The sequence below is a fragment of the Rhipicephalus microplus genome, unplaced genomic scaffold (genome assembly GCF_043290135.1).
Source record: "Rhipicephalus microplus isolate Deutch F79 unplaced genomic scaffold, USDA_Rmic scaffold_34, whole genome shotgun sequence".
Lineage (NCBI taxonomy): Eukaryota > Metazoa > Arthropoda > Arachnida > Ixodida > Ixodidae > Rhipicephalus > Rhipicephalus microplus.
The window spans coordinates 4,053,623-4,076,160 of NW_027464607.1; the positions used below are offsets into that span (position 1 = coordinate 4,053,623).

A 22,538-nucleotide genomic window follows, 5' to 3' on the forward strand; every position below is an offset into this window, starting at 1 on the left:
AAGTTTGGGGGTCGATCTATATTCTGGTCAGACTTACATTCCAATTTTTACGATACTACCTACCTCTCGAGCCACTTACGTATGGGTGCTTTCATGATCACGTTCTTAATTTGGCCAGAACCAAAATTCGTACAGGAGAGTAAGATTGTTTGACGAATATGACGCCCTGGTCAAGATATGAATAATGTTGCAGTCTTGTTGCTTGCGTTGTCAAACACTTTCCACCAGACAATGGCACATACCCATGGGTTGGCATGTGCCTCTCATATGCGGGTATGTGCCACATGTGATTGACACTTAGTATCTACCCAGGAATGACAAGAACACACACGGGCAATTTTAACGCGTGAGCATTAAGAAAAACCTGACGTCGGCAGTGTTCACCTGATGAAAGCAAAGAATAAATGTCAGGGTCCCAGCAGGAATTGAACCCCAGCATTCTGCGTGGCAATCAAGTATTGTACCACACAGTCACGCCAGGCCTCAAAACTACTTTTTGAATAGACCCTAATGTTTTTAAAACGTCATTTGTGGCATCAGTGTGTGCTGTCCAATTTTATAAACATTAGATATGTACTCCTGTGATACAGCCATTACATCGGCTTAACGTTAATTGTAGTTAGGTACTATCTGCTGAAGTTGATTTATGTCGCACTGTTCAGGGCTACAATTCTCATGAGCACCAGCGCTTCATATCAGCTGATCACTTCTGGTGTTGCTAACACTCATGTTGCTGTTGGCATCATTGCACAAGTGCTAACAACTGGTTATATAAACAAGTGCGAGCATTAAACACATGTCTGTATGGCAACATGTGTAGATATATTTAGCGTCATTTCATAACGGCTCACTCAATAAAAAGAACAACATGGTCACCTTCCCTCCACATGCTTCGCATAACATCGATTCCCAAGGTACATTGGATCTGCCGAATTTTTTTGCTACGTTCATGCACTGGCATTTCCAAACATGAAGCAATTAGCATCAGATATGACATTGTAACGAACCTGGACTGCGTTATCAACATGGCTCTACTCATTCTCAAATTTGAACAAAAAAGTTTGAAAGATAATAAGTACATTGGAAAATGTTTTATTCATAATAAATGCGACTGGTCTAGACTCAGCAAGCAGTGCATACTGATATGTCATTGCTTATCAATAAGAGTGCCTCTGACCAGTTTTTTCTTCACATCTAGCTCCCCCTGAGGAATCTGTAAAGAACAGAACAAAAATGCTAGGTCACATCAAAACTGCTGTGGGGAGGCAACCCACAGCAGTAACACCTACAGTCATGTTAGGAACTCCAAGCATTCTGCTATTAACTTCAGAGGATTTCTTAACTGCATGTGAAAATTATCTTCAATATCAAAACAAACAACAAACATTTTGGCATTTCTATGCACGGCAAAATAGAAAACCTGCAAGAAGCTTGCTGGGTAAAGAGAAATCCTATTTACAATAATTGATGCAGGAATGTAATTCTGTCTAGACACGGTGCTCACTCAAGTGGTTGTGATCAGTGAGAAACAGATGCCCAACCACAATCTGGATATAATGTAGTTGAAATGTCTGATATTTGCACATCCACACACACTTTTGCGGTGATTTCAATAGCATCTAGTAGCATCGAAACAAGGGGAGCCATGTTAAGACATTATGCCCAGTGAGTTTTCTGCAGCACTAAAGAAAACAGGTACAATAAATTTTGGTTGCTACTTTACAAAGTCACTGCAGGCAACCGGAAAGGAACCCAAAATTGTGCCAAACAGCAAAGTTCTCGAGGATCTCTCTTGTCTTTATTGCTGCAGACGATCACTAAAAGATAAAGAGCTTTGGCTTTTCACTCTCCTTGCAAAGAAAGGCTCTGTAAGAAAAAAGAGATAAAGGCAGTACAAAATTTGCGATATCGCAGATAGATTGTTGCTACAGGGCCTGTTTTGAAAACATCGCAAATCAACTGCTTCTTCATCCGAAACTTTTGACTGTAAACAGTGATACTAGTTTTAGAAAGTCATATATACGCAGCCTTTATCAGACAGTCACATGGTAACAGATGCCGTCTGTAAGGCAGCCTTTGGACCAACCAAGTTGAACACATTGTGCAATCCTGTAACATGTCAGGAATAAAATGTTGCACTACGTGGGGCAATGCACGCGTGAAGAATGTCGACGATGCATTGTTCCCACAACCCTCTTTGTAGCCACAGGACTATTCCTCGTTTTTAATGTCACCATGAGATAAATTGTGTGATACAATGCTCGACCAAATTCATGGAGAAACGGCATAAAGCAACGTGTCACTGTTCTGCGTAGTGGCTGCCTCGCAATAACTGCAAAACACGTGGACTCGCCACAGTGACAGTACGATGCCACAGTAAATTTAGGGTGGAATGATAAAATGCGAAACAAGAAAAAGAATCTGGTGACGAAATTCAGGTCATTATCTCCGCAAGCAAATATGATAGCTGCCATATCACGATTGTAAATTACACACAAGAAAAAAACAAATAGGCAACAATATAACAAGAACTGCAGCAGAATGAAACTGCAGTTAACGGACACTACACATACAGTACACAACGCGACACGCCAGTAGTTGCCTCAGCACTTATTTCATGCATAAACTAAAAAAGAAAAAAAAATGTTGGCTACGTTTTCCTTCCCACCTTCGCATTAATTTTCTCCTGCACACTTTACATCACTCTTTCACGAAAGTTCCTCACAAATGAGCAGAACTATGAGACGAGTTTCCTTATTGAAGACCAGGTCAGCAAATGTGCTATGGCCACAAAATGACAGTTGCTTGAGACTTTGCAAGTACACTTTAATCTAAGAAAAGCTGCCAAGAGAGCGCTTGAGGTTATTAACATAAGTTTCACGCTCCTTCAAGTGAAATTGGCTAAAGCTGTTTTTGACTCAATCACTCACCTGTTCAATCAACTTGCGCTTATTCATTCCTTTGCGTTCCAGCTGCTTTTCGATGATCCGGGCATTGTTGGCATAAGAGTCGGCCACTTCTCTCTGCATCAAGAGTGACGAATCATCAAAATGCCGAAGACTTTCACACAACCTCACGTTTACCCAACAATGGAGTGTTTTTTAACAAGAAGACAGTAAGCCCTCCTCAGAGAAAAGCGGACACAAATGTTCTATGAAAACAATAAACAGACAAAAGAGGATGCAAAAGTAAAGGAAATGATGCCTAGACACTTCTGTCGTGAACTTGAGGAACGCGAAACAGAGGCGACTCTCCGGAGATCTCGCTGGTAACAAAAAGCCTTTATTTAACAGGCGCACGGATGCGCCAGCCCTCGGAGTGTAGTCCGATCCACACACCTGGAGGGCGCACTGGGCTGCCCATCGCTTACACTACGCAGAGTGGGCATGTTCCAGTAAGTGAGGCACCGTGCCACACATCTCCCTCTCTTACCCCATAACGGTCAGGCACAAGACTGTGTGGCCGAAACGCTCTATGTCTGCTGAAGCAGTGAATTACTGCTCAACTGTTTAAGACATTCCTGTTCGTTTGCCACGAGTCACCTCGCTGGGACACAGCTCCGTTGTAAAGGACACCTTGCGATTTCGTGGCTGGCACCAGCTCAAAATCTTCGTCATCTAAGTATGCAAACGAAGGTCTGATAAGCTATTTTATGTAAACTAGGGTTAGTATGACGCATGTTACGGTGCATATACCCAAGTGTTTTGGATGCCTCTGCACACACTGAAGTTATATGCTCTTTCCAAGAGAGGGTGGAAGTTAAATTTATTCCTTGATAAGTGTATGATGAAGCACGAGGCAGTTCTGTACTGTTTATAGAATAAGGAAAGTTACATGTAGAGTGCTTTCGACTGAATGACACTACCTTTCCTCTTAGATGAGTTAAGGGTCATGAGCCATTTATCACACCAGCAGTTTATTGCGTTAAGATCACGTTGAAAGATATGATGGTCACCAGCAGATTTTATAACCTGATAAACAACACAGTCATCAGCAAAAAGCCTTACAATGGAACTGATTTGAACTGGTATAGCACATTACGGGGAAGAAGAAACGGCCGAGCAGGCCGACACAAGAGGACAGAGTGCTAACTTCCAACTGAGCTTTATTGTCAAACTGCATCAAAAATGTAGACCGGCGCAAGCATACAAAACCACCCTAACGCAACGACAAGATTACACACAACATCGCACCGTCACATATCACAGATTCATAGGCGCTTATCCTGATTAAGGAAGGCCACTTCATGTTCAGATAAAACCAAAGAAGGGGCGCTAATACACGTGCTGCCAGCTCTTGCTATACAATGTGCTTCTATAGTTTCCCGAGTTAATTGTGACGGGTGCTTTTTTACCACTTCACATTGATCAAACATGGGGGAACATCCACAATCGCGGCAGTGAATTCCAATGTGGCCCTGGGTTGCTTTGTGAGCATTATAATGGTGCTCTTTTAGCCTTTCATTAAGGCAGCGCCCCGTTTGGCCGAAATACCACTTACCACATGAGAATGGAATCGCGTAAACAACCCCCGCTACACACGGCACAAACCGAGTTTTGTGCTTGGTTGCGCAACCAGTAATACGTGATTTGAGAGGATTGACTGCTTTGCCAAGCCGCTGTAACTTATCCGGCCCTGAAAACACCACTTTGACGCTGCATTTCTCCCCTATCTTTTTTAGCCGGTGGGAAATGTTATGCACGTAGGGTAAAACTACGGGTCTTTTTCGGTCGTTAGATTCCGGCTGAGACTCGGAGTTGCAGCTTTTCTTTATCTGTTTTTAATAGCTTTTCAGCTATAAATGCCAGTTCAAGTACGACGAACCAACTCGCCCAATCTTCAACACTAATGAAACTGATGTTAGTACTAATGTCATTGATGAAAATTAAGAACAGTAAAGGGTCCAGGACACAACCCTGTGGTACACTGGATATTACGTTGGTGAGAGAAGAAGAGTAGTTATTTGCAACTGTGAATTGAAGGCGACAAGATAAAAAATTTCGAATCCATGACATGTTGAGCTGTCGATTCTAATGCAATGAGATAACAATGTGCTACGTGATCAAACGCTTTGGAGTAGTCGAGAAAAATGCCATCAGTTTGAACATTATATCATCCATGTTAGAATGTAGATCGGTGGTTAATTCAAGTATTTGTGTTTCACATGATAAGATTCTGCGAAAACCATGCCAATTACTGAAAAAAAGTTTATTGGACTCGAGGTGGCTGTATAGATGTGATAAAATAATGTGTTTTAAAATTTTACAGCTGATACATGTCAATGAAATGGGACGATAAGTTTCAGCTGCCTCACGACTGCCATTTTTAAAACGGGAATAATTTTAGCAATTTTCCAATCTGCCGTTAATCATCCTGATGATAGTGACTGCTTGAATATGTGAACTAATATCTGACCCAAAATCAAGCAGGTATGTATAAGTACTTAAGAATTGATCTTATCAATACCACACGATGATGATAGTTTAAGGTTAGAAATCTGACACATTATGCCATCCAGCGAAATTTCGATTGGTTCCATGAAGCGAAAGTCAGTACCAGGAACAGCTGGCACGTTGAAATAATACTCTCGAGTGAAAACAGATGAAAAGAAATTATTGAGTTCAGATGCACACCCTTGAGCAGAAAGTTGTGTTAGGTTATTGTGGTGTAAGGAAACGTCATTACCACGCTATTTAGGGAAATCGTTCTCCAGAACTTTTTAGGGTTATCATCAGCTGTTAGTCATTTAGACGGGTTCCTGATCAGAAGGGAGTATAAACAGTGGTGATTAATTTTCACAGAAGCTATTGAGGCATCAGTATTGTTCATGGCGCATACAGTGAACAAGAAATCCAGGTTAGAGAATTCCTGGCGGACAATAGCCTGGATCAAGAAGACAGCTGGCGTCGAGGTGTCGGACCAAGTCGGTTTGTTTGCAAACAGGTTTGTGGGCTCAAGTTCACGTTGGACAAAGAGGCATCAAGTCTTTAATTGTGAACGGCTGACAAGAGGTGGTTTCGCAAGACAACATTATAGCGGTGTTGGGTAGGTGGTGGAACTGGTGTGAAATGCGTTGACTCTTCGCCTGCTTGAGACGGCGACGCTCCTTCATTACAGCATCAATGGTGATTATGTTTGTAAAGACAAGCAGCGAACGCATTGTCGGCGATACTTTTGAAAATGTGTGAGACCTTGTCAGCCTCGACCATGTTGGGATTGGCCTTTTGACACAAGGCTAACAAGTCTTGAATATAGCTCAAATAAGGCTCAACTGACATCTGTGTACATAAAACCAATTGTTTCCAACCATTAAGCTGTTGACCTAATGGGTTGCCAAAAAAGGTTGCGGAACTGTTCAAACATTTCCCAGCTTATGACTACATGCTCGTGACTCTTGAACCAGACACGAAGAGTCTTGTCGAGATAGAACACAACATTCGTGAGCATAACAGTTGGGTCCCAGCCATACTGTTTGCGGACAAGTTCGTACATACTGAGCTCTGAGCTACTTGTCTACATTCGCGCTATTCTCTCCAGTAAAGGTAACGAGATCACAGCGTTGCGTTAAAGTGACGTGCCGGGTTGCTGTCGTTGGAGTAGCCGAGATAGGTGGCGAAAACGTGTCTTTACTCAGAGTCCGCCCGCAAAAAACTCTTTCAATTTGGTACCACCCAGCCTGGCTCTTCCAACTTCAAGCTTCGTTACAATAAATTATTTTTGGACAATAAATGCTACGTGTACGACGCTACCAACAATTCTGTACATGATTTGATTCAGTATGCAACAAGTACTGGACTAAATCGCGCGAATGCACGGTTTCCGGCACAATAGTAAAACAACGAGGAAAGTGGCCGATTGCCTCATGCAGACACATTTTTCCTGCCCATTATTTTTACAAATGCAAGAAGTGTTGTAAACAAATACTTTTCGTTGTCATCAGCAATCGACACGTGCAGCGCTAAAATTGTCGCCCTTACCGAATCCTGGCTTCCTGCACATGTGCTTGATTGTGATATATTTCATGGCCCTTTTAATTTCACCGTCTACCGATGTGAGCACACTGAGCGCCGAGAAGGGGGTGTTCTTCTCGCCATTTCTAAAGATGTTCCGTCGTTTCATATAGACCTTAAAACCGAGCTTGAATGCACATGGGCTTGCTTAACACTCAGTCATACAAAGATAATCATTGGTGTATGCTATCGCTCACCTTCATCATCTGCACCTTCATCGACAATTTACATGATGCTATTAACCTCGTTTCATCTCGGTTTTCCTCATCACCCTTGTTTTTACTCGGTGATTTTAATTTTCCCAATCTGTTATGGAGCACAAAACCGCCTGGTATAACAGCCTTTTCAACTCAGGCGAGAGAATTTCGCCAACTTTGTTTCGTGTTTTCCTGTCCCAACTCGTTACCCAGCCGACCAGAATCACTTCCACCACTGCGAGCACGCTTGACTTAGTCTTAACTAATCGTACAGATCTAGCTTCCCCTATAACTTTTCTGCCTAGTATTAGCGATCATTCTTTAATAAGTTTTGCTATTAACGGTAGCGCTCCTAAAACAACTAAGGTTAAGAAAATTATTCGTGATTATAAGAAAGCTAATTTTGAGGCAATTAACAATGCATTGGGCTCATTTGTCGACAGTTATTTGATTAACTTTGATACGCGTTCTGTCAAGATTAGCTGGTGTATTTTTGCCGATCAGGTACGTCTGTTGACAGAAAAATACATTCCTAATCGTACCATCACTTCCAACACACATGCCCCTTGGCATAACTCATACATCAAGCGCCTATCTAACAAAAAGAAACGGCTCTATCGTTCGGCTAAATCATCTTCTAACCAAGCACGCTGGGAATCTTATGAAACTGCTAATCAGACATATATATCTGCCCTAAAGGAAGCTAAAAATTATTACCTAACCCACACACTACCAGACATGATCAAAACAGACATTCGCAAGTTCTGGCGCGTCATTAACCCCCCTTGCGATAGCACTATCATTCTAAAAGACACAGAAGGCAACATAATCCCAAGTAACGCTTGCGCGATCACTCTTAATGATGCATTTTGCAATAATTTCTCGGTTCCAAGCAACATTCACCTACTGGACACCAGTGCATGCAACTATCTTATCATGAATCTTGTAACAGTACATTCATCTGGCATTGCTAAACTTATTGATAAATTACCCTTTAACTCAACTCCAGGCTTTGACAGCATCAACAGCAAATTTTTAAAAAGCACTAGCGTCTTCAGCTCCATCATATCGACCAAAATCTTTCAACAATTCATAGACTCATCTACTCTTCCTTCGCAATGGAAAATAGGGAAGGTGGTTCCTCTACACAAGTCCGGCAGCAAAAACTCACCCTTGAATTACCGCCCAATCTCACTGACTAGCACCTGTTGCAAACTTCTTGAACATGTAATTTTCACCAACCTGGTTAACTTCCTCAACTCCAACTCATTTTTCACCACAGTTCAACACGGTTTCCGTAAAAATTACTCATGCGAAACGCAATTAATATAATTTACTCATGGACAAAACTGTATTTTAGATCGCGCCTCATCTGCTGACTGTGTGTTTTTAGATTTTAGTAAAGCATTCGTCAAAGTTTCGCATCAACTACTTCTTTTCAAACTAAGTCTTTTGAACCTCGATAATAACATACTGAAATGGATTGAATATTTTCTTTGTAACCGCAATCAGTTCGTTTCTGCTAATAATCATGACTCACCTGTAACTGAAGTTCGTTCTGGCGTGCCTCAAGGATCAGTACTAGGACAACTTCTTTTTCTAATCTATATTAACGACATGCCATCTACATTGACATCTCATGTTCACTTATTTGCTGATGATTACATAATTTACCCTGAAATAATCAGTACTGACGATTATAATGCTCTTCAATCAGATCTAAACCTTATAAGTGATTGGTGTAATACCTGGCAAATGCAACCAAATATTAACAAATGTAAAATTTTACATGTTCATAGAAATTCTACCACCCTTCCATTCTACCATATGAATAATATCCGCTTAGATCCTGTGAATTCATATAAATACTTAGGCGTTCATATAACTTCAAACCTAACCTGGTCTCTTCATATTGAATACATAACCATTAGAGCTAACAGCACGCTTGGCTACTTACGTCACAAATTTTTTAACGCCCCGTCATCTTTGAAATTACTACTTTATCAGTCATTAGTGCGCCCGAAACTAGAATATGCCGCAGCAGTGTGGGACCCACACAACGAAAATCTCATCTTCTCTCTAGAACTCCTTCAAAACAATTCTGTTCGTTTCATTTTTTCCAATTATAACCGCACTTCCAGCATATCTTCAATGAAAGCTAACCTATGTCTTCCATCACTAGCATCATGGAGAAAAATAGCTCGCTTAACTCTGTTTCATAAGATATACCATCACCCATTTCTTAATAATAACTTCATTTCACAGCCACATTACTTATCGCACCGTGTAGACCATCACTTCAAAGTCGGAATTCAAGCAGGAAACACCAACACCTTTAATCATTCATTTTTCCCTAGAACATCTGAACAATGAAACCACCTTCCGAATGACATAGTCACCATCATTGATAATAAACTTTTTCGAAAAGCTATAGCTAACATTGTTTAACTTGGAATTCATGGCACCTTATTATTGTTGTCAAGTTGCATAAACAGGAATTAATGTCATGTTACTTTGTTTGTTTTTAATATTATTGCAAAGCATTTCCTTGTTACATTGTATGTACTGCTATTTCTAGTCCGTTGTTTTATTGCACTGTTGTATTACGTTCTTGTTCTGTTATTTACTACCCAAGTTTGTATAATTTTCTGTTCACCACTCCCCTCTGTAATGCCCTTGGGCCTTGAGGGTACAATAAATAAATAAATAAAATAGATAAATAAATAAATAAATAGTAGCAGACTTAAGGCGGCATGCACTGTGGAGCTTCAGCGTCAAAAAAAAAAAAAAAAACAGTACCCAGCATCTCCCTCGAAATGTTACGAGGAAATATCAGCAGTCGGCTTGTAACCACAGCACAGCTAACACCCAATGTCAACACCTTCACTTCAAATCCGAGGTGCGTTCCAGGGTATATTCCACTATACTATGCCCTGTTACTGTCAGACGAAACCACGTAACTATAGATATATAGATACATACATACATACATACATGCATATATATTTGTAAGTCACTCATAATAAATATACTTCTGCAGCCTTTTCAACAAAGTAACGAGATACGCATCAATTTTGCTTTTTATCTACGTCAAGTGAAGGGAAATGTTCATCAGGAAAGTTCAAATTTCTCACTGCCATCTTTACCTGCTTCTCTCTTCTTTTCGCCTGTTTACTAACCTGATTGGCGGAATCATGATCATGTGTACGTATACTTGAGACTAACAAAACTTTCCGAATGAGGTTAGTTATAGCGCGAGAACAAAACGACGACACAGAAACAAGAAGGACACGAAAGACACGAGCGCTAACTTCCAACTGTTGGAAGTTAGCGTGTCCTTCTTGTCTCTGTGTCGTCGTTTTGTTCTCGCGCTATAACTATCGTCATGCCATACCAACTAGTCCAAGCTGCCACACTTCTAACTTCCGAATGAGGCAACGATTGAATGAATTGAAATTGATAACACAGAGCACACACATAAATGAACACATTATGAGAATATTTGAATTGAAATGCAATACTGGACAAATCCATGTTTGTTATTAAGCATATGGTTGTTGTGGTGTCCCGTGACAGGTATTGTCAATCGCTTCTTTTTTTTTTTGCTATCGGCTTTGTAGAAAGGCTTTCCTTGTGTGATTGTGCTAGTTGTTTCACCATCCAGCCCAATCTGCCACCTTTACGAACTGCATGTCTGTTTAGAAATAGTTGATTGGCCGATAGAGGTAGTGTTTTTGTTATTTTTACATTGCAAGACACAGAAATTGCAAGTCCCGAGGTCATTCTTACTATCGTATATTCGTAGGCTCAGCTAGTATTAAGCATTCGAGTGAGTGATTAAAAACTTTATTGACATTGTCCGGGGGTATTTAGGGGGGTGGGGCTACAAGCACCCCAGCCTAGGTGACGGCCTCAAGTTCTTGGGCACGGACGGCTTCCTGGGCATGCTGGACTGCCTGCAGTTAATCAGCGAGGTCGTGGCTGAGCAGAGCCACCTCCCATTGCGCCTCGCTGTTCGGTACTGCCATATCTACCCGGTTCATAGGGGAGTGCTGCACGCTCCCAGTGCACTCCCACAGCATGTGCTGCAGCGTCGCTCTTGCTCCACACGGTTTACAGTCGTCGGATGTGTAAATGTCTGGTTAACAAAGGCACAGGATCACTGGGTTCGGGTACGTGTGAATCTGTAATAGTCTCCAGGCAACCTCCTGTTTCTTGTTCAGTTTTTCGTGTAGTGGTGGATATTTGCATCTGTTCAGTCTGTAGTGTTGGGTGATGTCTCTGAAAGTTGTCATACGATTTCCCCACGTCCACTCCTGCACTGTTCTCTGCGAGACATTGGGGCTGCGACATTGGGTCTGCGAGACATTGGGGCTGTCGGAAGGTGCCACAGCTGGGCGTGCAAGGCCTTGAGCCGCGGCGTGGGCAGTCGCATTGCCCGCGAGTGGAGGATCTGTGTGGGCGAGGGTCCATACGAGGAAACTGTCATTTTTGTGGCAATTATTGCCTTCGTGAATTTTGAGAATGTGTGCTGCTTTGTGGGAAATCCGGCCACTGGCGTAGTTGCGTAGGGTCGCCTGAGAGTCACGTATTATCACTTCGGCGTCCTTGGTAGCTATCGCGAGGGCTATCGCCGCTTCTTTGGCCATCTCCGTTTCCTTCGTGCGCATTGCAGCGCTCGCGATGCAAGTTCCTGCGCAATTCGTGATCACTACGACGAAACCCCGTTGCCGCTCGTTTCGGGCTGTGTCTATGTAAATGGTGTCTTTACTGTTGCCGTATTTCTTTTCCAGATCTTGCGCGCATCTGTTGCGCCGACAATATGAGTGGGATGCATATGATGAGTGGGATGCATATTCTTGGGCAACGGCAGAATGACGATGCGCTCGCGAATATGTCTTGGTATTCCGACCTTTTCGCCACGCTGCTAATGGTAGTTTATGCCCACTCTCTCAAGGATGTGTTGACCTGTTCTGGTCCTCGCTAAAACTTCGTACTGGGCGATGTTGTGCGCTTCGATTAGTTTATATAGGGTATTGTGCAAACCCAGCTCGAGGAATTTTTCCATGCTAGTATTTATTGGTAAGCCTGTTGCACGTTTGTACGCCTTGTGGATGAGACGGTATAGCTTGGTTCGTTCAGTCGCCTGCCACTTAAGGTAGGAGGCGACGTACGTTACGTGGCTCATTACGAAACCATGTACCAGATGAATGATATTGCTTTCTTTCATTTTGCTATGGCAATTTGTTATTCGTTGCAGTAGCCAGAGTGTTCCATTGACAGCACCGTCTACTCTGCTTATGGTTTCACCGTTGTGGCCATTGGCCGACAAGTGCAAGCCCAGTACTCGAATGTTGTTAACATGCGGGATGTCGGCGCCGTCAAGAATCGGCGTTCAAGTTTACAGCCCCTGCATGTGGGTCTGTAGAGAAAGAGCTCCGACTTAGCCGCGGAACATTCGAGGCCCGTGTCCCGAAGGTAGTCCTGTACCACGTCGACTGCCTCCTGCAACGTTTGGTCGATATGTCCATCATTCTTCTCGGCAACCCAGAGGGTGATATCATCGGCGTATAAGCTGTGGTGCAGGCCTTCATCTCAGTCAATTTTCGTGGTAACCCGACAAGGACGAGGTTAAAGAGCATGGGCGAAATTACGGAGCCCTGCGGCGTGCCTGTGCAACTCATGTCTATATCTTGCGATTCTAGTCCGCCGATCGCTAAGCAGGCCCGGTAACCTGTAAGGAAATCCCGTACGTAGTGGTACGTTCTTTCGCCCAGTCACAGCACTCGTATGCTTTCAAGTATTGCGGTTTAACGCTGTCAAACGCTTTCTTGAGGTCGAGCCCGAGTATTGCTTTTGTAGATCGCGTGGTATCGTCTACGATATCATGTTTGAGTTGAAGCATAACATCTTGCATGGAAAGGTTACGCGCAACCCCAGCATCATGTGCGGGAGCATGTCTCGGTCATCGAGGTAGTTGGTAAGACGTGCGAGAACCACATGTTCCATTACCTTACCAACGCAGGAAGTCAGAGATATCGATCAAAGATTGTCAATCTCTACCCATTTGCCCGGTTTGGGGATCATAATTATGCGCAGTTTCCCACTAGCTCGGTATAGCACCCACTCTCCGGCACTCGTTCATGTAAGGTGTCAATTTATCTATCGAGTCATCGTTCAAGTTATGCAGTATTTAGTTTGTTATGCCGTCCGGGCCTGGTGCCCATTTCGTGTTGAGCTTGTGCAGTACAGCCCTCACCTCTGCCACACTGAAGTCCTCGTCTAGCTCCACGTCATTCTCACTATCCTGTCCGTATGCCGGGTGCGCGATGGGGCTTGAGGACGTGAAGTAACGGCTATGCACGTCATCCGAAAAATCCGCGAATGTGCCTTCGTATTCGTGCAGTAATTTGTTAAGCTTACGTGTGTGTGCTGTTTTGGTCTCCTCCGGACCCAAGAGATGCCGAAGAAGATGCCAAGTCTTGCCCAAGCCCAGATGGTTCTCCATCCTGTTACACGTCTCCTTCAATTGCGCTCTGCATAATTGTAAGGCATGCTCTTCTGTACCCCTGCTTAGCCGTGCAATGCTTCTGCGTAGCATTCTATTGTGGCATTGACGCTCCACCTGTCTTGCAGGCTGAGTTTGGCTTCCCACATGTGTAGGAGTTTGCTGTCTATTACTTTTAGTTTTGCTTCCAGCGGAACTTCCGGCGTTGCCATTTTTACATCGCCCCTGAGCGTCGCTGGTCCAGTTCTCGATATCCTCGATAGCCGCGCTGCCACATTTCTGCTCTTTCCAGGCTTTGCGAAACACGTCCCAATCTACTAGCCGGTGATGCTTGCCCTCGGGGTCGTACCGATGAAGGTGGTGGTCAGGTCCAACGTCAACCTGGATCTCGATCACTGAGTGACCACTACCCAGGTTCTCCTGCGTATTTTGCGATTGCATGCTAGCGATGTTCTTAATAAACGGCAGGTCAAGTGAAGTATCCGCACATACTCTGTTGTCCCTGCGCGTAGGTGCAGAAGGGTCTGTTATAAGCTTGAGCCCCTCATTCTGCACACTGCCCCAAAGGCGCTTACCCTTTGGTGTTTCATATCCACACCCCCAAGTCGCGCGGGGCGCGTTGAAGTCACCTGCGATGAGCAAAGGCCCGTCGCCAGCTGCTTCGTGCGCCTTTCGCAGTAACATGCTAAAGCAATGTTTGGCTTTGGGTCGGCTATATGCGTTCAATATAAATATGCCAGAGCCATGCCTTTTTGTTGGAATGAGCTCTATAATTACGTGTGGTAGGATGACGTTTGTAAGTTCGCGTTGCACCACGGTAAGGTTGCGTCGCACTAGGATTGCAGCGATCAGCGGTGCTCTCGCGTTCACAGCCTCACCTATAGATTTGTACCCCGCCAGTTTGACCAGGTTGTTTGTTTCCAGCAAAAGCATTACATCTGGTTGTTCCCAGATTCGTAGAAATTGTTGGAGATGAGCTCATTTTCTCCTGAACCCCCTGCAGTTCCACTGCCAGATCGTGAGCGTGTTCCGTGTGTTATGATGTCGTGAGCATTGTGTTTGTGTGGTTTCGTGTGGACCCATGGTGACTGTACATGTTTTTACTTGCCGTCCAAGTGATCTTGCGCCTCGATGTCAGGTAACAGCCTAAAGTAAGGTTTCCGGGTAAATGCAAGGAGCGACCCACTCCACCTGGAAGACACATTTCGATATTGTCCATGCGTGCTTGCAGCGTCGCGAGCATCTGTGTGAGCCAAGATACTCAACTGCTCAGTTTGCGCGGTTTGTTGAGCTATTGCACTGTTAAGTTGCATGGTTTGCTACACTTGTTGGGCCATTATCGAGTCTACGTTGTCGTCGAGTCTGTCGACTAGCTCGCAGAGTTTCTCCTCGTGTTTCTGTGATTTGACGAGCTCAGCTTGCTCTGGGTCTAGCGCCTTACGTTTAGGAGGTGTGGGGTGCGCATCTTGCGTGTCCATAGCTTCTTGTGCACTCTGGAGGATATTAGCGGCAGCGTTGGCAGTGACGGGTTTAGGAAGAGGGGAAGGTAAAGAGACTGTAGTGTTCTCTTCCTTCAACGTGACAGTTTCGCTTTTTATCATAATTTTCCTGGCGTAGTTTTTTGATTGAGGACTCGAATTCATCTAGTTGTTTCTGTATTGAGCGTTCTGGTTCACTGTTGGTACTGTTAGCAGAACGATTGCGTCGGTCTACGTCGGGGTTTCTAATAATGGCAGCCTCGATTCGCGTTTGCGGTGCGCGAGACGCGCGACCGGAGGCAACGTCCACCCACCTGACGTTATGGGGGTCGAATACTGTTCCGCTTTTGAATGCAGCGGCGTAGGTGGCTTGGGTCGTCGACTTGTTGCCAGTCCTCGCTGAACGGGGTCAGGAGACGCTGCGGGAATGTGCCCAAGAACGAGTACTAGAGAGATGGTGGCTCCACGTGCGGCTCTCTCTTGAGGCCAATCGCCTGTTGCCGCTACGTCATCTTGATGCGTGGCTTTGGCGGAGCCCTCCCTTCTGTCGTTGACGGTGCTGCTGCTGCTATAGATGGCCTCATCCTCCTCACTTTGCGTTCCCATTGTAGTCGCTTGACAAGGTAGGGTGTTTTGTACTTGGCTTTGCACTTGCAGTCTTTGGAGAGGCGATCCTTTCCGCACAGCAGGCATACGGGCTCGCAACGATGATTGTTGGGTGGGTTGCCGCATCCACACACACGGCACTTCTTGTCGTTTGAGTTGGGGGCACAGGTCGGCCCTATGTCCCAGATGACCACACTCGTAGAACACGTGGAAATGTTTTTTTTTTACAGAGTGCACCTTTTCATTTAATTTCATTTTTTTTCTCTCAATGCACAAGGCGTTACAGAGAGGAGTGGTGGAAAAACAAGTAACAATCTGCACAAACAAATGGAGCATGTTTAAAAAGGGTATGCGTTTATGGTACTCTTGAAGTTGGCCGGGTCAGTGATGGATGCGATGGAAGCGGGAAGGTGATTCCAGTCCGTGCTTGTTTTGGGCACGAATGAATTAAAATGGAGGTTTGTACGGCTGCTTGTAATTCCAACTTTGAAGTGGTGATCGCTGCAGGATGAAATGTAGGATGGCGGCAAAAAAAGCGAGTTATTCAGTGAGTGCATGGTATGGTACAACTTGTGGAAGAGGCACAAGCGCGAGATTTTGCGGCGAAATGATAGGCTAGGTAGATTTAAGGTTGACTTCATATGGGTTACGCTTGCTGTACGGGAATAGTTCGACAAAACGAAACGAGCGGCGCGATTTTGAATTGCTTCGATGCTACTGATATGAATGTTTACGTGGGGATCCCATACAGATGATGAATATTCTAGCTTTGGTCGGACTAATGTTTTATAGAGCAGAAGTTTCAGTTGCATCGGGGCAAGGGAGAAGTTACGGCGTAAATAACCAAGTGTGCGGTTAGCATTGTTTTTAATCAGAATCAGAATCAGAATCAGATTTTATTGTTACTGTGAAGTAAAGTCATTACAGACAGTATACAGAAGGAGGTCCCGTAGTCGGAGACTGAATTGGGACCTCCTGTGCATGATGAACATAAAGACAAATAAAACATAGCTTCGACAGGAAGGGCAAAATTTCAATAATCATAATGATATGGGTGATCAAGCACATTTCATAATATAAAGAAACCATGTAAACACGAGATGTAAAGAGAAAAAAGAAAAAATATATATATAAATATATACACACATATATACACACATACATATATACACACATACATATACACATATATATATACACACATACATACATGTGTGAGAGCATGCTTTAGGGGCTATGAGAATGAAGTGCTACGTGTTGTATTGGTTGACAAAGAGCTTTTTTAATTCTTTTACAAACGAGTGAGGATTCATTACTTTTAAGATGGATGGAAGTGAATTCCATAAGGAAAGTGAGCTAAAATGAGCGGTTTGTTTGCCATAGTTAGTCCGGGCTTTCGGTAAGATGAAGTTTTTGTGGTAAGCAAATCTAGTGTTGTTGGTATTGAGAAGTGAGGAGGATGGGATGATGGAAATGGGAAATAGCTCATTGATATGCTTGGATAAACATATGACAAGATTATACTTAACCATATCGCGCACTGTAAGGATGTTGTAACTGTAGAATAGTTGTTTTGAATCGGTGTAATGTGAACTAGAAGTGACTATTTTAATTGCTTTGTTTTGAACAGTCTGTAACGGTGCGAGGTGAGTGTTGTAGGTAGTGCCCCAGGTAGTTATACAGTAGTTGATGTGAGAATGAATAAATGCGTAGTATAGTGACAAGAGAATGGAACGTGAAAAAAAAGCGCGAGACCGAATGAGGATGCGTATACCATAAGACAGCTTTTTCTTGACATCTAAAATATGAGAGTGGAATTTTAAGTTTCTATCTAGTTTGACGCCCAAGTAAACACAATCATTACTAGCGTGGATCAAATGATTTGGGATACTAATTGAGGGATCCGTTACTAGCGATCGCTGATGTGATGAAAAGAGAATGAATTGGGTTTTTTGAGGATTGAACTGTAATTTGTTTAGCTTACACCAGGTCAATGTGAGACTGCCAGGAAAGGTTGTCAGAAATTGTAACGCCAAGGTACTTGCAAGAGCTAACTTTAGTAAGGGGAGAATTATTAAGTACGTAGTAAGTAGAAATATTACATGTTTGACGTGAAACTCTCATTACCTTGCATGTAGTAACATTAAGGTTCATTAGCCAAGTATCGCACCAAGATGAAACATTGTCTAAGTCACACTAAAGGGCAAGGTGGTTAGAAGGGGTTTTAATTTCGCGGTAAATAACACAATCATCGGCGAAAAGTTTAATAGAAGAAGAGATGTTATGTGGCAAATCGTTAATGTAAATCAGGAAGAGTAGTGGGCCAAGAACGGATCCTTGGGGGACGCCAGAGGTTACGGGTGAGAGGGGGGAGTTGGATTCATTCGCAGTTACAAATTGGGAGCGGTCTATTAGAAAGCATTCAATCCATTTTAATATGTTAGCATCAAGATTAAGTTTGCTTAGTTTTAGCAGTAGCAGTTTATGGCATACATTGTCAAAAGCTTTAGCAAAGTCGAGAAAAATACAGTCAACAAGGGAGGAAGCGTCAATGGCAAGAAAAAGGTCATTAGTAAAGCAGAGAAGTTGGGTCTCACACGAGTACTGTTTCCAGAATCCATGCTGGTGATCACTAAGGAACGAGTTGTTTTCTAAAAAAGTGATTATGTGGGAGTAGATGACGTGTTCCATGAGCTTACACGGTATACTTGTTAACGATATGGGCCTGTAATTGCGGGGGTTATGAACGTCACCTGATTTGTGAAGAGGAACCACCTTTCCCGCTTTCCAGTCGCCCGGGAGGCAATGACATTCCAAAGACTGTGTGAAAAGCTTACATAAAATGACAAATGAGTAAACAGAGGTATTATGCAAAAACTTTGCACAGATACCGTCTTCACCTGGAGCACTGGCTAATTTCATGTTTTCTATCAATTTTTGTATGCCGACACAGTCAAATAAAAGGGGTTTCATGGGAACAAAGTTGTGGGTGGGGGTATCGGGAAAGGAAAGTGCTGTAGGTTTAACAAAGCACAATGAAAACACAGAGCTTAAAATGACACTACACTCTTCTTTTGGTACACGGCTGTTAACATTATGGATTAATTCTATCGCCTTTTTTTCATTTCCCCTAATCATCTGCCAAAATTTCAGTAGGTTAGTTGCAAGCAGGGAGGGAAGCGTTTGTTGATAATAATTTTCTTTTGCAACGGATAATGCGTGAGTGTACTCGTCAGCTGCGTGATGATAAGCGGACCACCTTTCCGCATTGTTAGTTAGCTTTGCCCTTCGAAAAATTCGTTTCTTTTTATTCAGTAGTCGTTTTAGTGTAAGCGTGAACCAAGGGGACTTTGCGTTTTGCCTAATTCTGCGGAGTCGAATAAAACGATTGGTAAGTTCTGCTACCTTCTGCTTAAACAAATTCCAGTTTTGTTGCACGGACCTTTCCAGAAATTGCGAAAGGTAATCGTTTAGGAAAAGCTGAAGCTCATTATTAATTGACACATAGTCGGCTCTTTTGTAGTCCCTAAAAACTTTTGAGCTATCATTTCTTTTAGTTGTTTTAGTCATATTAAAATGAATAGCTAGATGGTCACTTACGCCCGGAATAACTGATAGGGATTTATTTAGGTCGGGATGCGTGGTCAGCACCAAGTCTAGAACTGAGGAGGTGGACAAGGAAATGCGGGTTGGAGCGTTAACCAGCTGGGTAAGGTTAAAGTCTGAACACACATCAAGAAAGGCAGCACTGTCAGCAGAAGTTGATAAAATTATTGGGAAAGGGGGAGACCACGAAACATTAGGAAAGTTAAAGTCACCTAGGAGAAACATAGGCGCAGCCGGAAACCTTACTTGCAACTTATTTAGTACATCGTGTAATTCATTTGCGAAACCGGTAGTAAGGTTAGGAGGCCGGTAGCAGCCACAAACAACGATATCTTTGTGGTTAATGCGTACACACGCGACAACAATTTGAAGCGGTGAAACAACAGGCACGCTGAACGAGCTACTCTCGTCGCTAATGGCAATCAATACGCCGCCCCCGCACCTCGTACCCCGGTCACAGCGGTAGAATTTAAACTTTTTTGAACAGTTAAATATTTCGTTATTTTCAATTTCCGCGGACAGCCAAGTTTCAGTTACTACGACGACATCAGCTAGACATGTATCTATTAGCGCAGATAGGGCATCATGCTTGTTAGTAACACTTCGAGAATTACATAGCAAAAAAGAAAATTCGTGAGCTCGAAAATGCTTATCTAGCTATCGATGTGAAGGAGGAGTGCTGGCCCCTGCGCATTCTGCATTGCTTACTTCGGGAGCAACGTGGACGGGGTTATCATAAATAGGTCCTGCCTCAGTTACACGATCGGTGACCAGACAATAAACGTAGGCTTTCTTGTTGATTAGTATCTTGTTATACTTCAAGTAATATGGCTGCCCAGTGCTTTTCGCGAAATTTAAAAGCTTTTTCTGGATGTGGCACGTGGCCTCGCAGAAATCTTCGCTAACTGACACAGGGGTGCTGCGAAGCATCCATTTCTTAGTAAAGACACTTTCTCTTGTTTTGAACGAACTGAAGCGAACAATAACAGGTCGACATTTGTTCTGTACATATGTTCCAAGCCTGTGTGCACGGGAGATGGCTTCATTAGGAAGTTCCAGTTTAAGGGATGCAGACAGGATTTAACGAATTTTTAGCTCCTACTCAGCCCAGGTTTCTGAAGCAGAATCCAATATTCCATAAAAAATTAGGTTCTCCCTACGAGAGCGATCCTCGAAGTCATCAAGCCGTGAACTGAGAGCGACACTTTCGTGTCGCACGGCAGGCGTTACAAGACCTTGCATCTGTGCATTGTCTGGAACGCTCTCGAGGGAAATAACCTTCTGTTCAAGTACAGTTAGTCGGGTGGTTAAATCTGTTACTTTGGAATCAAGTAGCAACTGGTTTTCTTTAACTTCGTTAATAGTCTTCTGCAAGTTGTCATGACGCTCATCCAAGTGTGCGGTTAGTTTGCTGATGGCGGCTAATACTTCACTATTCGGACCAGGATTCTGTTCAATATCCCCGCAAAAAAGAAGTTCCTTTATAACGACAAAACACTCTGCAACTATATCAAGCAACACATGTGGGCATGGAAGGAGCAGCAGACAATAGTTGCTAGATCGCTTAGCGCTATAATCTTGGGAGGGACCAACCTGTACGAAAAGCAAAAAGTGGTTGGATGAAACCATGGTGGCGGCCGCTCCGTTCCACTGCCCACTGAGGCGCGCACCATTCTTAGCACCATTCTTCCGTAGTTCTCGTAACAAGGCACGTAGTATACTTTCGAATAGGATGATAACGTTCGTCGTGTTTCCCATGTGCTTGGCATGCAGGATGTTCGGGTTACGGTGGTTCACGAGACTTCGCACCACGTCCACTGGCTTTTCGTCAATATACCCTTGATGACGCCTTTGCATGTGTTCTTTGGCGCCGCTCTGTAGGCATTTGCTTCAAACTCGCGGTCCCCGATACACAGCTTGCAAATGCCACCGTACCGTTTTGCGCGATCTTCTGACGGCGTGCTTACCACAATCAAGTTTTGGCGCTCATTCAGACAAATGCTGTCCTCCTCGACTTCTTCGCGTCCCACCCCTGCCACATTGCGTATGCAGCAGTGGATGTGGTCCTTCTAGAACTGTGATACGTAAAAGCCGTTCCGGGGTTGTACGATGATTTTGTAGGCATCCGTCAGCAGGTCGGGCATTCCGCTCGCCCTGCTGATTTTCCGCACATGCTGCGTCGCTCTCTGCATGAACGCGGCCTTGGAACTTGCTGGTGTTGCTTGTTGGTCCGTCGCTGGGTCGACGTCTCAAGCTGATTTCTTGGTTTCATACTTCATTTCACACCATCTTTGCTCTTTCCCGAACTCTGTCGGTGATAGCTCCTCTCCATGGACTTGCACGACGTCTATTTCAGACGCCATCACAGCGTATGGGTAGCACTGGTTTGCGACGCCGACGTGTCAGGCCTACCGTGCCTGTCTACTAGCTTGTCGGGCCAGCGTGGCGGTACGAAAAATCTTGTCGAAGCAGCCGAATTACGGGCTCACCTGCCTAAAGCTGGTATCGGGAGAGTTCGCAACACTTTCACAGTCACTTGGAAATATTTCAACAGAATAGCAGGCAAGTATATGACAAAAACCGTAGAAAATCCGCGAAGCCGATGCGACGCGCGTCCGCACTACGTGGCCCCCTAGCGACCATCCCCTACGCATCCGAAGCTGAATTAATTTTCAGCACACTACCATCTATAAGATATAGCATGAAAAAAATTAAAATTGTTTTTTCATACACTTTCTGAGTATAAATAATATGAGCAAGTCACTTGTTTAAGATAAAATATTTGTCAAGCATTCTGGCTGAGAAAACGCAAAAGTGTTGAAGAAATGTCACGGAAATCAAAATATTCTACAATAACAAAAGATCCATTACAATCTGTTAAATAGAACCACTTTTTCACACCTTCAGTGCCATATAATGTTGCTACACAAATTGTGGATTTTTTTAGCCACAAAACAAGAAGCCGATCCCAGAAAAAAAATGCCAGGGGCTCGGCTGCACACACAGAAATAGGGGCTTTTAACCAGATAACGCAAACGTATTTGATCGATGAGATTGAGAAAAGACTGATCAGAACAGCTTAGTGGGGTCACTGTTGCGAAACCAGGCACGTAGCCAAGATTTGGGGGGGGGG

At 43.7% G+C, this 22,538-nt stretch overlaps 1 protein-coding gene across 3 annotated transcripts in view; it reads right to left on the reverse strand.

The window, feature by feature from the left end:
- Positions 1–1,076: 1,076 nt before the first annotated feature.
- LOC119162968 (STING ER exit protein) overlaps positions 1,077–22,538 on the reverse strand; it is a 169,168-nt gene continuing 147,706 nt past the window's right edge. For 2 of the 3 annotated variants that reach the window (XM_075884529.1, XM_037414854.2), the window contains 2 exons: positions 2,931–3,023; positions 1,077–1,213 (listed from right to left, as the gene is read on the reverse strand). In XM_075884529.1, the coding sequence (XP_075740644.1) occupies positions 1,148–1,213; positions 2,931–3,023 (159 nt within the window). In that variant the 3' untranslated portion in view covers positions 1,077–1,147. Of the gene's footprint in view, positions 1,214–1,776; positions 1,867–2,930; positions 3,024–22,538 lie in introns of those variants that run through there. The other variant, XM_037414855.2, reaches the window with a different exon arrangement.